The 13,943-nt window shown below is 45.0% G+C and overlaps 1 protein-coding gene across 1 annotated transcript in view; it reads right to left on the bottom strand.

Annotated features, from left to right (window-relative positions):
• Window positions 1–11,763, bottom strand: part of MAP4K5 (mitogen-activated protein kinase kinase kinase kinase 5) — a 65,668-nt gene extending 53,905 nt beyond the window's left edge. Inside the window, exon 1 of the mRNA XM_063159604.1 lies at window positions 11,622–11,763. Within this exon, the coding sequence (XP_063015674.1) occupies window positions 11,622–11,729 (108 nt within the window). The 5' untranslated portion in view covers window positions 11,730–11,763. The remainder of the gene's footprint in view (window positions 1–11,621) is intronic.
• Between the last annotated feature and the right edge of the window lie 2,180 nt (window positions 11,764–13,943).

Raw genomic sequence — 13,943 nt, forward strand, 5'->3', positions numbered from 1 at the left:
TTGTGTTTAATTCTAAATTTTGGTTTACAGGCCCAAAGTTGTGAGAATTCCAACACGTGGGGAGCCCCCAAGGCCACCCCTGCACGCCAGGCTCTGCCCCTGCTGCCATCCCCAGGGAACGGAATCCTCTCCCAAAATTCCTGGGAATTTCAGAGTTCTGTGCTGACAGGCACTGACCCCCAACAGAACACTGCACGGACCTGAGACTGTGGAAAATGTTCCAAAATGGGAGGAGAGAACTGGGATTATGGGTGTGGAGTTTGAATAAAACGACATAATAAATTAATCAAGTAAATAATAAATATATAGATATATAATCATATAATATATAAAAATATATTATATATACAAAATAAATATATTAAATTATATATATTAAATTGTATATAAATATGTAAAATATATGATATCAAATTTATAAATAAGAATATATTGTATATAAATAATATATCAATATGTAAAGTAATATAATAATGTAATAATTAATAATATACATATATAAATATATTAAATATATTAAATTATATATATTAAATTGTATATAAATATATAAAATATATGATATATCAAATGTATAAATAAGAATATTTTGTATATAAATAATATATAAATATATAAAGTAATATAAAAACGTAATAATTAATAATATACACATATAAAATATATCAAATAAATACATTAAATATATAAAATTATATATATTAACTTTTATATAAATATATAAAATACATAAGATATCAAATTTATAAGTAAGAATATATTGTATATAAATATATAAAGTAATATAATAATGTAATAATATACACATATAAAATATATCAAATAAATACATTAAATATATAAAATTATATATATTAACTTTTATATAAATATTTATATTATATAAATATAATAATATATAAATATTTATAAATTTGTTATCTTATATATTTTATAATATATAAGACATCAAATTTATAAATAAGAATATATTGTATATAAATAATAGATAAATATATAAAGTAATATAATGTAATAATAATATACATATATAAATACATTAAATATTAAAAATTATACATACAATAAATATATATAAATCTATAAAATATATAAGATATCAAATTTATAAATAAGAATATATTGTATATAAATAATGTATCAATATATAAAGTAATATAATAATGTAATAATTAATATACATATATATAAATATATTAAATAAATATATAAAATATATTAAGTTTGTTTATAAATATAAGATAGAAATATATAAAAATAATATGTAAATATATAAAATAATATATATATATAATATAACATATTATATATATGTTATATATAATATATAAAATATTATAAAATATTATATAAAAAATATAAAATAATATAACATAATATAACATAATAAAATATATGTTATATTATGTTATATAAAATAATATAACATAATAAAATAATAATAGAACAATCAAATAATAAAATAAATTAAATTTCAAAATAAAAATATTTTAAAATAAAATATTATAAATGAATAAAAATGATATAAAAATTAATTTTAAAAATCACATAGTAGAAAACTTTGAGTTTAAGGTTTTAGAATATGGTAATATTCTAAAATCCTCTGTCATATAATGACAGAAGATGAAAGTTCTGAGTGTCCCTGCAGCAGCTGTGTGCATTCTCCACCCCAGCCTCCCCCAGGCAGACAGAGGAGGATGTGCTGGGGAGAGCCAAGGAAATGGAGGGGCAGGCTCGGCACAGCCCGGCTGCCTCCCTGCTCCCACACTGCCTCAGCTCCCCTGCAGGAGCACAGCAGAGCTCTCAGGGAAAGGTATTTCAAATCCAAGGCATGGTTTGGGCTGGATCACCTGGGACTTCCCTGCGAGGCTGCTCCAAGCCCTGACAAACCCGGCCCTGGACGCTCCAGGGATGGGGAATCTCACAGGATGCTGTCATGGAGCAAAGGCACATCCTCATCCTCCTCCTCCTGCAGCCAGCACAGTCAGGCTGTGCTCCAGACATCCCACTGCAGAGTTACACAAACCTCAACACCCACGGCATGAGAAAAAGGAAAAATCCATGTTCACGTGCCCTGGGCAGGCCTGATGGATCCTGGAACCAAAACTGGAGATCTTCTCCTTCTCCTTCTCCTTCTCCTTCTCCTTCTCCTTCTCCTTCTCCTTCTCCTTCTCCTTCTCCTTCTCCTTCTCCTTCTCCTTCTCCTTCTCCTTCTCCTTCTCCTTCTCCTTCTCCTTCTCCTTCTCCTTCTCCTTCTCCTTCTCCTTCTCCTTCTCCTTCTCCTTCTCCTTCTCCTTCTCCTTCTCCTTCTCCTTCTCCTTCTCCTTCTCCTTCTCCTTCTCCTTCTCCTTCTCCTTCTCCTTCTCCTTCTCCTTCTCCTTCCTTCCTTCCTTCCTTCCTTCCTTCCTTCCTTCCTTCCTTCCTTCCTTCCTTCCTTCCTTCCTTCCTTCCTTCCTTCCTTCCTTCCTTCCTTCCTTCCTTCCTTCCTTCCTTCCTTCCTTCCCCTTCCCCATCTCCTTCCTTCCTTCCCCATCTCCATCTCCTTCCTTCTTTCTCCACCTCCTCCTCCAGAAATCCCTCTGTCCTGTTTGATACCGTGAGCCAAATTTCAAAACAAGATTCTCAGGGCAGGAACTGTCTGGCAGAGTTTAGAAGGCTCTGTGTTAACCCAGAAGTTATTCCTACCTCTTCATAATTAACCAAGAAGCAAAGGATCAGAGCTCAACCAGCGCTTTAAGTTTAATCACACACACACCAGAGAAAACAAAACGGTTTTATCAGAAGCTGCTCATGCTGGGGACTGGCTGGGGTCAGGGCTGTGAATATTTACAAGGAACACATCAAATTCTCTCCCTTTACTCACTGCAGACCAAATGCTTCAAAATTTCAGCTGCTGTTGTTTCCCATCCCCTCATAAATAAAACACAAATACCTGAAGCTGTTCCATCCCTGAGAGCAATGGGCACCCCTCAGGCACTGCTTTCTGCCAAATATTAATTATTTTGGCTCTATCAAGACAAAATGCATCCATAAAAGATGGTATTGCCCCATCTTTATTCTTTTACATCCCTGTGCCTGTGCAAGAGACTTGACCATTTATCTTCCCTTGGGATTCATGACTGAATCCCCCAAACATTTTTTGGGAGCCTGGTGTTTATAATTCAGCTCTGATCTTGCATGTCTGTACATTAAACAGCAAGTTAAGGCACACAAATTTAATTCTTTATTGCTTCAACAGCAATGGTCAGCAAAAAATCACCCACACTGCTGAGAACAGGGCAAAAATGCAGCTTTTTTGGGGTGAATAATCACAAATACTGCTTTTTTGAGGTGAATAACCACAAATGCAGCTTTTTGGGGTGGATCATCACAAATGCAGCTTTTTGGGGTGGATCCTCACAAATGCAGCTTTTTGGGGTGGATCCTCACAAATGCAGCTTTTTGGGGTGAATAATTACAAATGCAGCTTTTTGGGGTGAATAATTACAAATGCAGCTTTTTGGGGGGTGAATAATCACAAATACAGCTTTTTGGGGTGAATAATTACAAATACTGCTTTTTTGGGGTGAATAATCACAAATACTGCTCTTTTGGGGTGAATCCTCACAAAGAGCTCTTTTGGGGTGAATAATCACAAATGCAGCTTTTTGGGGGGTGAATAATCACAAATACAGCTTTTTGGGGTGCATCATCACAAATACTGGGTTTTTTAGGGTGAATAAGCACAAATGCAGCTTTTTGGGTGGATCATCCCCTCTAATATAAGAAGTTATGCCTTTAATGCTGCACAAGACAACGCTATTTAAAAAAACCCTTAAGAATGATTTCTTATCAACAAGACAAGAGAATCCCCCTGCAATAACCTCTTCAGTAAGAAGAAATCCAGCACTTGGCTTTCTGGAACACCTCAAAATTCACATTTCAAACACGCTACAAATGCAGCTTTTTCCCACGGAGCTGAAAATATGGTTCATTCAGCTTTCTTTTTGCAGACATTCTTTCTCCAGACAAATCTTCCTCATCCCTATGAAAACATTAATTTCCTAGACATTCATGCAGGAGACACAAAAATACACTTGGGGGGAGGAGTAATCCCAATGTGCCAAGATATTAAATCTGGCACTAAAGATGCCATTTTGAAGGATCAATAAATGCTGCAGTTTTGGACACCAGGACTGTTTGCTCTGAGGCTATCCATGACTATATTTGTACAATATTTTTGCTATTTTTAGGAGAATGAAGTCAGTGTAAACACATAGAGGAACACAAAAGGATTAGGAAAAGTGTTGGAAAAGGACAATCCTGGAAATAATTTTGTGGCTCAGCCTCCCATGTGCTCTTTCACTCAAGAACTTCAAAGACAAGGTGAAGCTGCAGCTTCTCCTCACAGAGTTTTCCATCCATCATGGAAAAAGGTGAATTTTGGCTGAGGAGGAGCTTGCAGACATTATCTATCCACTGTGCTGGATGAAATGAATCACTCCAGCACTTGGGTGAAAGAATTTGAAAGCTGAGGAGCAGAACAGAAATCTCTCTGTGCCAAACTCATGAATTTTTGTCCATCTAGGAAGGAAGAGTTTATCCAGCCTCCATGTGTGATTATTTTATTGGAAATCCAGAATGGGTTAGGGAGCAGCATAACTCCCCAAATCCAAGGTGGCTGTGTCCACCAAACCCTGCTGAGTGTTTTACTGACAGAAATCCTTCAGAAACTGGGAAAGAACTCTTCTGGCTTCTTTGGAAAATCTAAATTCTGAATACTCAGTGAAATGGCAAAATGTGAGAAAGTCCCAGAATGGTTTGGGATGGGAGAGAGTTTAGGAAGGAATTCCACCCCTGCCATGACAGGGACACCTTCCACTGTCTCAGCCTGCTCCAAGCCCCATCCAGCCTTGGCCTTCCAGGGATCCAGGGGCAGCCAGAGCTTCTCTGGGCACCCTGGGCCAGGGCCTGCCCACCCTCCCAGCCAGGAATTTAATCACAATATCCCATCTAACCCTGCCCTCTGAAGCCATTCCCTTTTATCTTATCACTGCCCATCCTTGTGAAAAGCCTTGGCAACCTCACCCACCAGGCACTCAAGGAGATTGCCTTGAGCTGCAGAACAACTTCTTGAACATGGAGATGTCCCTGTGGGCTGCAATCACCTTGGGCTGCTGCTGCTCTCCCCTTCCCTCCCAGCTGCAGGCAGGCAGCAGGTGCCAAGCCCAGCTCAAGGTGCCAGGGAAGGTTGTTTTTCCAGCTGCAACGAGCAGGGACAGCTGCTGGTGTCAGCAGGACGCGCTGCCAAACTCCGTCACGGCCTCGCTGACAGGAAGAGCTGCTCCCTCAGACAGGGATGATCTGTGAGCTCCCAGCACACACCTCTGACAGAACTGGGGCTCGGCATCAGCCCAGAAACCCTGGAGCCTTTCCAGGGTATCCAAGTGCTGGCAACGAACCTGACCACTGCATCTTCTGGAGACAGAGAGGAAGGAAGGAGATCCTGGCAGCAAATGCTCTCAGCTTTGATCTGTTCTTCCCTCTCAGGTCTCTGCTGTAGGGGGTGGGGGCTGTGTGACCTGCACTGTTTGCTTCCTCTTCATGGACATCTCACATGGAGAAGAAATTAGATTTTATTCACAGAATTCACAGAATCACTGGGTTGGGAGAGACCTTCAGGATCATGGAGTCCAACCCAGCCCCAACAGCCCAACTCAGCCCTGGCACCCAGTGCCACATCCAGGCTTTGTTAAACACACCCAGGGATGGGAACTCCACCACATCCTCTATTTTTAAGATTTTGGGGAGTGCCTGGCTCCTCAAAGTGTTGTTATCTTGTTGTATTTCATATTTCTAGAGTCCCACACCTTCTGGGTGGTTTTCTCACACGCAGCCCTTCACAGCAGGGCTACTCCTGCTTCATCAGAGCTCCTCCAAAACTCTCCCAACCCACCCCCCCCCTTTTATCCCAGTTATCTTCATTAGCCACAGCTGCCACCAATGAAGGACATCACAGCTGCCACCCATCTAGAACAACTAGGATTGGGGCAAGGCCACTTATACAATACACAGATTTTACTAGGACTCCTACTATATCAAAGAAAGAGCCAGGGAGAAATAACCACAGGGGAAACACCACTCCCACCATGCAACTTCCCATTAACACCAAGAATTCCAGAACGGTTTGGGCTGGAAAGGGCATTAAAAATCATCCAGTTCCATCCTTGCCGTGACAGGGACATCTTCCACTGTCCCAGGGTGCTCCAAACCCTGTCCAACCTGGCCTTGGGCCCTGCCAGGGGCAGCCACAGCTGCTCTGGGCACCCAGGGCCTCACCACCCTCCCAGCCAAGAATTTATTCCTAATATCCAACCTTCATTTCCCTTCTTTCACTCTGAACCCAGTACTCCTTGTCCTGTCACTACAGCTCCTGCTAAACAGAAACATGAGTGACAGGATATAATATTTAAAGCCAAACAGCTTGGAACATCCCACATCAAAGACCAAATCCTTAATAAGAAAACCTATTACAAACATTTCAAATGGAAACCCAAAGGTTGCTGAACATCCTCACAGAGGGTGTCAACAAGCCACAGAACATCTCAGTTCTCAAAGCAGAAATCCTACTGACTGCATCCTAAAAGAAAAGCATGCCATTCCCCAGAAGAGGAAGAAAGAGAAAGAAGAAAGACTCAAGAGCCCTGGTTTGATGTCATTCCAAACAGCATTTCCATGGAAAAAAAGAGCACACGGAGTTCAGCATGGCTACAGCAAACACTGCTGAGCAGAGGGCTTTGATCTGCAGGGCAGGAGTGGAATCCCCCACATGACAGATGTTTTATGGCCATTTCTACGGGGAAGCTACAGAAATTCACCAGGGACAGAGTGCTGAGTCAGGGACGGCCAAATCCAATTGGTCTGCAGCTGCCAAAACACGCTGGTATGAAAGTTGGGAATATGAGATTAAAAGCTGTCACAGCCATAACTGTTCTCTGGTATCAAAAAAAGCTTTAATACTCTGCTCTTAACCTGTTGACTTAAGCAGTAAAACACTGATAAAAAAACTGATAAGTTTTCATTATCTGAGAGATTAGAATGACATTGAGAATTGTTTTCTAAACATCAAACCCAGGTTCTCAGCAGCCTTTGGCTGCGCCAGGAATGAGAATCCAGAGCTCTGAGAACAAGGCAGTGACCACACAAGCAGAGCTGAAACCTGACTCAAACTGGACAGAGTCACACTTTTATGGCAACCTTGAAAAAAAGAAAACACCAAGAAAGGAAAACAAATCTTTTTTGTTGTTTGTTTTAAATTGCATTCGAGCAAAAAGTCTGTGTGTGCCACAATCCAATTTCATTGCTCACTATTTTCCAGCAGCAATAGGTGGCAAAGCACTGCAGGTTTCTGCTAAATTGAAAACACTGCAGGTTTCTTCTGAGTTGATGTTTTTATTTGGCGCAGGAGATTAAAAAATAATGACAATAATCTCGAGAGAAGAGAGACTGAGCGGGTGACTCCAGAAAGAATGAAATTGTCATGATGAATATCATGAAATAAAATATGATGCTATTCAATAAAAACACGCCCCTTGTTTACAGGCAGTTTCTGCCATGAATTTGGTGCATTCCTTGTCCCTTGTGCTTACTCTTCAAGAAAGGCACTGTGGCACTGCTCACAATCCTGCTTGGAGAAGCCCAAACAAGCCAGCTTTAGAACTGCTGCACAAGGTCATGTTTGATCATCGGGGAGCACAGACATGCCCTGTTCATCCCAGCTCAGTGCCAAACAACAGCCTCCAACAAGGATGGATTTACACCCAGACACATCAAGCACCCCTTTGTTCCCCTCTGCAGAGCAGGGAGCAGTTAAACTCTCTTTGGGGCACTTGGAGTGAAAAATACAAAAAGCTGAGCCCTGGGAATGGTCTGGGGTGGGAGGGATCCTAAATCCCATCCCAGCCCTGCCACGGACACTTCCACCATCCCAGGCTGCTCCAAGCCTCACCCAACCTGGCTGGGACACCTGAGTATTTCCCCTAAATCTCTCCAGCAAACCTCTTCAGAGCCATTATATACACTCCAGTAACAAATCCATACAGGAACATCAGGAAGGATGAGCAGCAGGAAATTACCCCCTTGAATTCAAGTCCCGTTTTCCAAAGTCTCCTGAGGACACCAAGATCCACAATTACACACAAGCAATGCTGTGATGCAACCAAATTCCACAAGTTAAGCAAAACAGCCCAGTCTCCTGCCATTCCAAGTAGTTCCAGAAAACACCAGGGAGTGCAGGAACTGGTGATGATGCAGCTGATGGTGTGACCTGGGTACCAAGCCAGCCTCAAACACATGAGGGCTACAAAGCCCTGCTGAGAAGCTGCAGGTTCACCCCAGGTCATGGTGGTGTGAGAACCCATCCTGGGAAACACCTGAGCACTCTGGGAATTGACCTGGGATGGGATCTGACCAGCCACTTCCCACCGATGAGGGTTGCATTCCATTTACAGTCCCCAGCAGCTTTTTTCAATTTTCTGCTCCAAGACGCCAGTCAAATGTGTGTTTCTTCATTAACCACACATAACAACTGTTTCAGCATGAAACAGATGCATTTCAGAATTTCTGAATGCAAACAGAACAAACTGATGTCATCTTTAAACACTGCCTTGAGATTTTAATTTTGATGACCACAGTGGGAAGCCAGGAAAGCCAGATTAGAGTGACACTGGAGACATAAAAATATTATTTTTTAAACAGCAAATTATGAAGTTCCAGTTCTCATCTTTGTTATTACAACCTTTTCTACGAGTCAATAATTCAAGATATTTTGGTGCAATGCTGTGAGGGATAAATTATTCCAATGGTTTAATACTAATATCTTCTACTAAAAAGGAAAAAAAGCTTTCCCACCACAGATGAGACAACTAACAAGTCAGGATTGTAATGGAAATTACTTCCAAGACTGCTAGACACAAACTTGGATCTATTTACACAGGCTGTGAATAGACAAGAGTTTATTTACAGATGGTTTCTCCCCAGCCCTGAAATGCATTTTGGGGAAAAAGATATTAAAACAACATCAACAATCCAGCACTTAGGAGCAATCCTACAATCAGCCATTGTGTGCCATGTGACAGACAAGAGAAATAAACCCCACAAACACTAAGAAAACACATCTCTGTTTAAAGCTTTCATGGTAGTAATGAAAAGCAAAGTGGGCAGGAGAATTTTTTGAAAAGCCTTTAAATATTCTTCTGTAACCTAATAGTGAAGATAAATATTTGCTTAACCTCCACCTTCACCATCCAAAAAAGAGCCAATTACTCTAAAAGCTACCAAATGCCCCAAGAGGAATTTAAAGCATTAACCACAAGCACCAAAAAGCATCAGAGGAAGAGGCAGATGTCCCACAATCAGAGAGGCTCCTGGCTTAGACATCCCAAAAACAACTGTGCTGGAGACACTGGTGACTCACTATTAGTGAAGGAGCAGAGAAACCACTTGAAGAGGTGAGGGGAAAATTCCATTTTAATTTAAGAGCCCTCTCCAGCAAACCCTTCCCGAGCTCTGCAACATAAAAACGCTTGGATATTCACTAATAAATTCATTTTATAAACACTTCCGACAGCCAAGATGTGCCATCTGCACTGAGACTCACCAGGGGCTAAGAAAAACAAAAGCACAGTGTTTATACATTAAGTCCCTTCAAGAAAAAAAGGTTTACCTTGCTTTTAAAATTATCATAACATCAGTGACTCTAAAATAGAAGTTTGCTGTGCGTATTTGTCATAAGAGGCAGTGCCATCTGATTCAGTATTCCCTCGATCCAGCTCCTGCTGCAGGCCTTTACCAAAACAAAGAGCAAACCAATGACCCAGAAACAAACGCAGCCTCTCAAACTCCTTTAAACTCATTAACTTTATCCTCGGTCCGGACTCAGAAACTCCTGCCAAGAACCTGGACCGGAGCTTGCCAGGCTGCACCAGGAGCAAGTTTGGGTTTGCTCCTTATCTGAAAGCGTTTCGGGAGGGTTTTCCAGGAGGCAGGGAGAGGAGGAGGAGGGCGCAGAGGGCTGTGGTTTCTGCGTTTCCAGGGGATGGATGTGTTTACCCGGCGCGGAGCAGGGCTGTGCATCCAGCCCGGCTCCGGAAGCGGAAGCTGGATGACATGTCAGCACAGCTCTCCACTAATTACCAGGATAATGAGAAGCAGAATATTTCTTTTTCCACATAAAGAGATGACACACAAAAAAAAAAAAAAAAAACCAAAAAAAAAACAAAAACACTTCCCTGCAATGCAACTAGTTATTTCTTGTCGCGCTGCCTGGTTATTGCTTGTCACGCTGCCCTGCACTGGGCAGGCACACACAAACAAAGCAGCTCAAGGTAGGCAGAGTTCCAGATTTATGACAGCTGAAATGTTCTTTTAAAGGATTTAGCGCGAGAATCCCTAGGAAACAAGCTGACTGATCTGTGCACGGCACTATAGGATTAAAAAAAAACAAAAGAGGAAGGTAAATATGCACCATGAAAACTTTTAAAAATAACTCCCTGAGGTCATAAGTAACCATTTCAAAGGGGTGGTGGGAACAGGATCCATCCATAAAACTTCAATTTGAGCATTAGCAAAGAGCCTCCCCCAGCAGGAGCAATTACTGCTGCCTTTCATGTGGCACAGCAACACACCTTCCCTTGCACGCTTGGCTGTGTCAGGTCTATTTTAAACACACTCAACAGCACTACAAAGGAAAACATCCCACAGCTCCCTCCCTCCCCGTGCAGCTGAACACGCACAGGTTGAAAACTTTGAGGCTTTCTTTATCATTCACCCAGCCCTAAAAGCTGCTGAACATCCCTGAGGTGTGAGGAACATGCCTGAGGTGTGAGGAACATCCCTGAAGGATGAGGACAGGGCTCCTATGAGAAGAACACACCACTGCCTGCACCTCCTGTCCCCCACACGTGGTTCTGCTGATGTGAGCAATAATATGAATTACAGAATCCCAGAATGGTTTGGCTTGGAAGGGACCTAAAAGATCACCCAGTTCCAACTCCCTGCCATGGACAGGGTCACTTTTTGTATGCACCATTCCAAGAGCATCTACTTGCTCTGCTGCACTAACTCTACCTTGTGCTGCAGCTCCGTTCCAGCTTCTGAAGAGCTTTAATCTGCTTCTGCCTTTCACGGGCTATTATTAACCTCGGGGATAAAGTGGCACCCTTTTAATCAGGTGCTTTAACTGGATGCGTTCTGCAAGCAGGTACAGCCAAGAGATATCCTCTACCTCCTGGGGCAGTAACGTGGGAAGGAAGAATCGCCTGCGATATTCACCAATAAAACCTCCAAGAAGGGCAGCAGAGAGAGAACCTTCTGTGGTGCCGCAAGCACAGAATCCCAGGATGGTTTGGGCTGGGAGGAACCTTAAAGATCTCATTCAGCCAAACACCTTAGCCATGTGCAGGGACACCTTTCACCATCCCAGGGTGTTCCATGCCCGGTGCAGCCCGGCCCCGGACACTTGCAGGGATGGCCGCAGCCTCTCTGGGCACCCCGTGCCAGGGCCTCACCTCCCTCACGCTCAATCCTTTCTCTCAAAACTGGGAATCCTCCGGCTCGGCCAGAGGCGCCCCCGCGCCGCTCACCTTGTACACGTCGCCGTAGGTGCCGCTCCCCACCCGCTGGATCAGCTCGTAGTCCTGCTGCGGGTTCCGCCTCAGGATATCGCCGCTGGCCCGCGCCGCCGGCTCCATGGCCCCGCCGCGTCCCCGCCGGCCCCGGGATGCTCCTACCGCGGCGGCCCCCGGCCCATGGCTCCTGCGGCGGCAACGGCGGCTCGGGGGGGCTCCGGGCGGCCCAGACAAAGGCGGGCGGGCGGCCGCGCCCTCCGCGGCTCCCGGGGCTCCTCGGGGCAACCAGGAAGAGCCGGGCCGGGCGGGGAGCGAGGCCGGGCGGGGAGGGAGCTCCGGTGCCGCCGGCGCTGCGGCCCGTCCGCCGGGGCGGCCAGGCCGGGCCGGCTCCTACCTGCGCGCCGCAGCCCTTTGTCCCGCCGGGGAGGGAGGGACGGACGGAGGGGGAGCACCGCCACCGCCGCCTCCTCCTCCTTTTCCTCCTCCTCCTCCTTCTCCTCCTCCTTCTCGTTCTCCTTCCGCGGCCGAGCCGGGCTGGGTTCGCTCGGCTCGGGACGGGACGGCCCGGCAGCGCCTCCGCGCCGCCGCAGCGCCCCGGCGCGGCCAACGCGGGCCCCGCTCCGAGCCCGGCCCCGCTCCGAGCCCGGCCCAGCCCCGGTGCAGGCTCGGCCCCGCTCCGCTGCTGCCCGGCGCCGCTCCGGGAACCGCTGCCGTGAGGCTGTTACAGGGCGCTGCCCGCCCCGCGGCCCGACGGCTGATGGAATCCAGCGTGGTTTTGGTTGGGAGGGAGCTGAAATGCCGTCCCATTCCATCCCCTGCCATTGCAAGGACACCTTTCAGTATCCCAGCGTGCTCTAAGCCCCTATGTCCAACCTGGCCTGGGACACTTCCAAGGATCCAGGGGCAGCCACAGCTGCTCTGTGCCAGGGTGTCACCCTCACTCTCACAGCCAAGAATTTCTTCCCAATATCCAACTAAAATCTTCCCTTTCCCAGCTTAAAGCTGTTCCCTGTGTCCGTCCCTCCATCCCTTGTCCCCAGTCCCTCTGCAGCTCTCCTGGAGCCCCTTCAGGCCCTGCCAGGGGCTCTGAGCTCTCCCTGGAGCCTTCTCCTCTCCAGGTGAGCACCCCCAGCTCTCCAGCCTGGAGCAGAGGATTTCCAGCCCTCGGAGCATCTTTGTGCCTCTTCTGACCCTGCTCCTCATTGTGGAGGGAGAAGTGCAGGTACAGACAGGGCTTTGAGCCTGTACCCCTTGGTTTGAGGCTGGAAGGAAGCCCCCAGGTTGGCTACACCACCTATATTTTATATATATCTCAGTCCATATATCTGCTTATACCAAACCCCAGGCTGAGCTTTCCATCGTTCACGCCAGAGGCTGGGATACTTCCCGAGAGACTCGAGAAGGAAAAGGAGGAGGAACATGTGGAGGATGTAGGACTGATCTGCCTTGCAGCCTTGCAGCCACATCGTGTAATCCTTCTCATGGGCTAATCAGGTGGCATTTAGCTTTGTGGGTAACCAGTGCAATGAAAGTCACACCAGAATTACCTCAGACCTGTTGGGACTTGTCTCCCTGGGCTCCATAAGTCAAAAAAAGCTTCTGTGAACCTGCAAAGTGGAAAGCATTTATAGCTGCCTTTCCCAATTATTTTCAGCAAAGCAGCTGAAATTCTGGACAAAGCTCACCCATGGTCTCTGAAATGAATGCTGAACAATTTAAGAAGCCCAAAGGTGGGGATAGGGAATAGAGGAATGCTGGAATTTGCAGTAGCACTGGCTGCAAGGAGAATCATTAGGGCCTGAAAGGAGGTGTGATTTTCTAGGCGTAAAAACTACCACATTCTCAGGGCAGGAAATACGTCTGCAGAAGTTAGGTAGAAAAAATTCAAATAGATGCCAGATGTAGGAGTCTCTGGTGTCCAGGATTGCTTATTTCAGAACAGATTCTGCTGCTTTGGCAGCCACACAGCCCAGGCAGGCCCAATGTAGTCTAATGACAACGTAGCCAAGCACCGATCTTGGGTTTAAAATGGAGCCTGGGCTTTGAACTTGCTCTTACATTTAGAAATCCCACAAGTAGTACCTGACAGAGTGCTGGGAATTGCATAAGATTTTCCTTCAGACCACAGGCTCCATGGCAGACTTCTTTAGGATCTGTGGTGCTTTGGGTTGAACTCAAAGGCATCGTGTGCAGACTCCTGGGAATTGCAGAGTGGCCTTTGGGTTTATGGGGATTTATTTATGGGCTCGTTTGGGCTGCAAAATGTAACCTGCCCCACCTCCCAGAACCAGGAGAGCTGAGGGCTGCTCACTTAAAGAGATTCCCATTTCATTTCCC

This window comes from Melospiza melodia, chromosome 6 (genome assembly GCF_035770615.1).
Source record: "Melospiza melodia melodia isolate bMelMel2 chromosome 6, bMelMel2.pri, whole genome shotgun sequence".
In the NCBI taxonomy this organism is placed as follows: Eukaryota; Metazoa; Chordata; class Aves; order Passeriformes; family Passerellidae; genus Melospiza; species Melospiza melodia.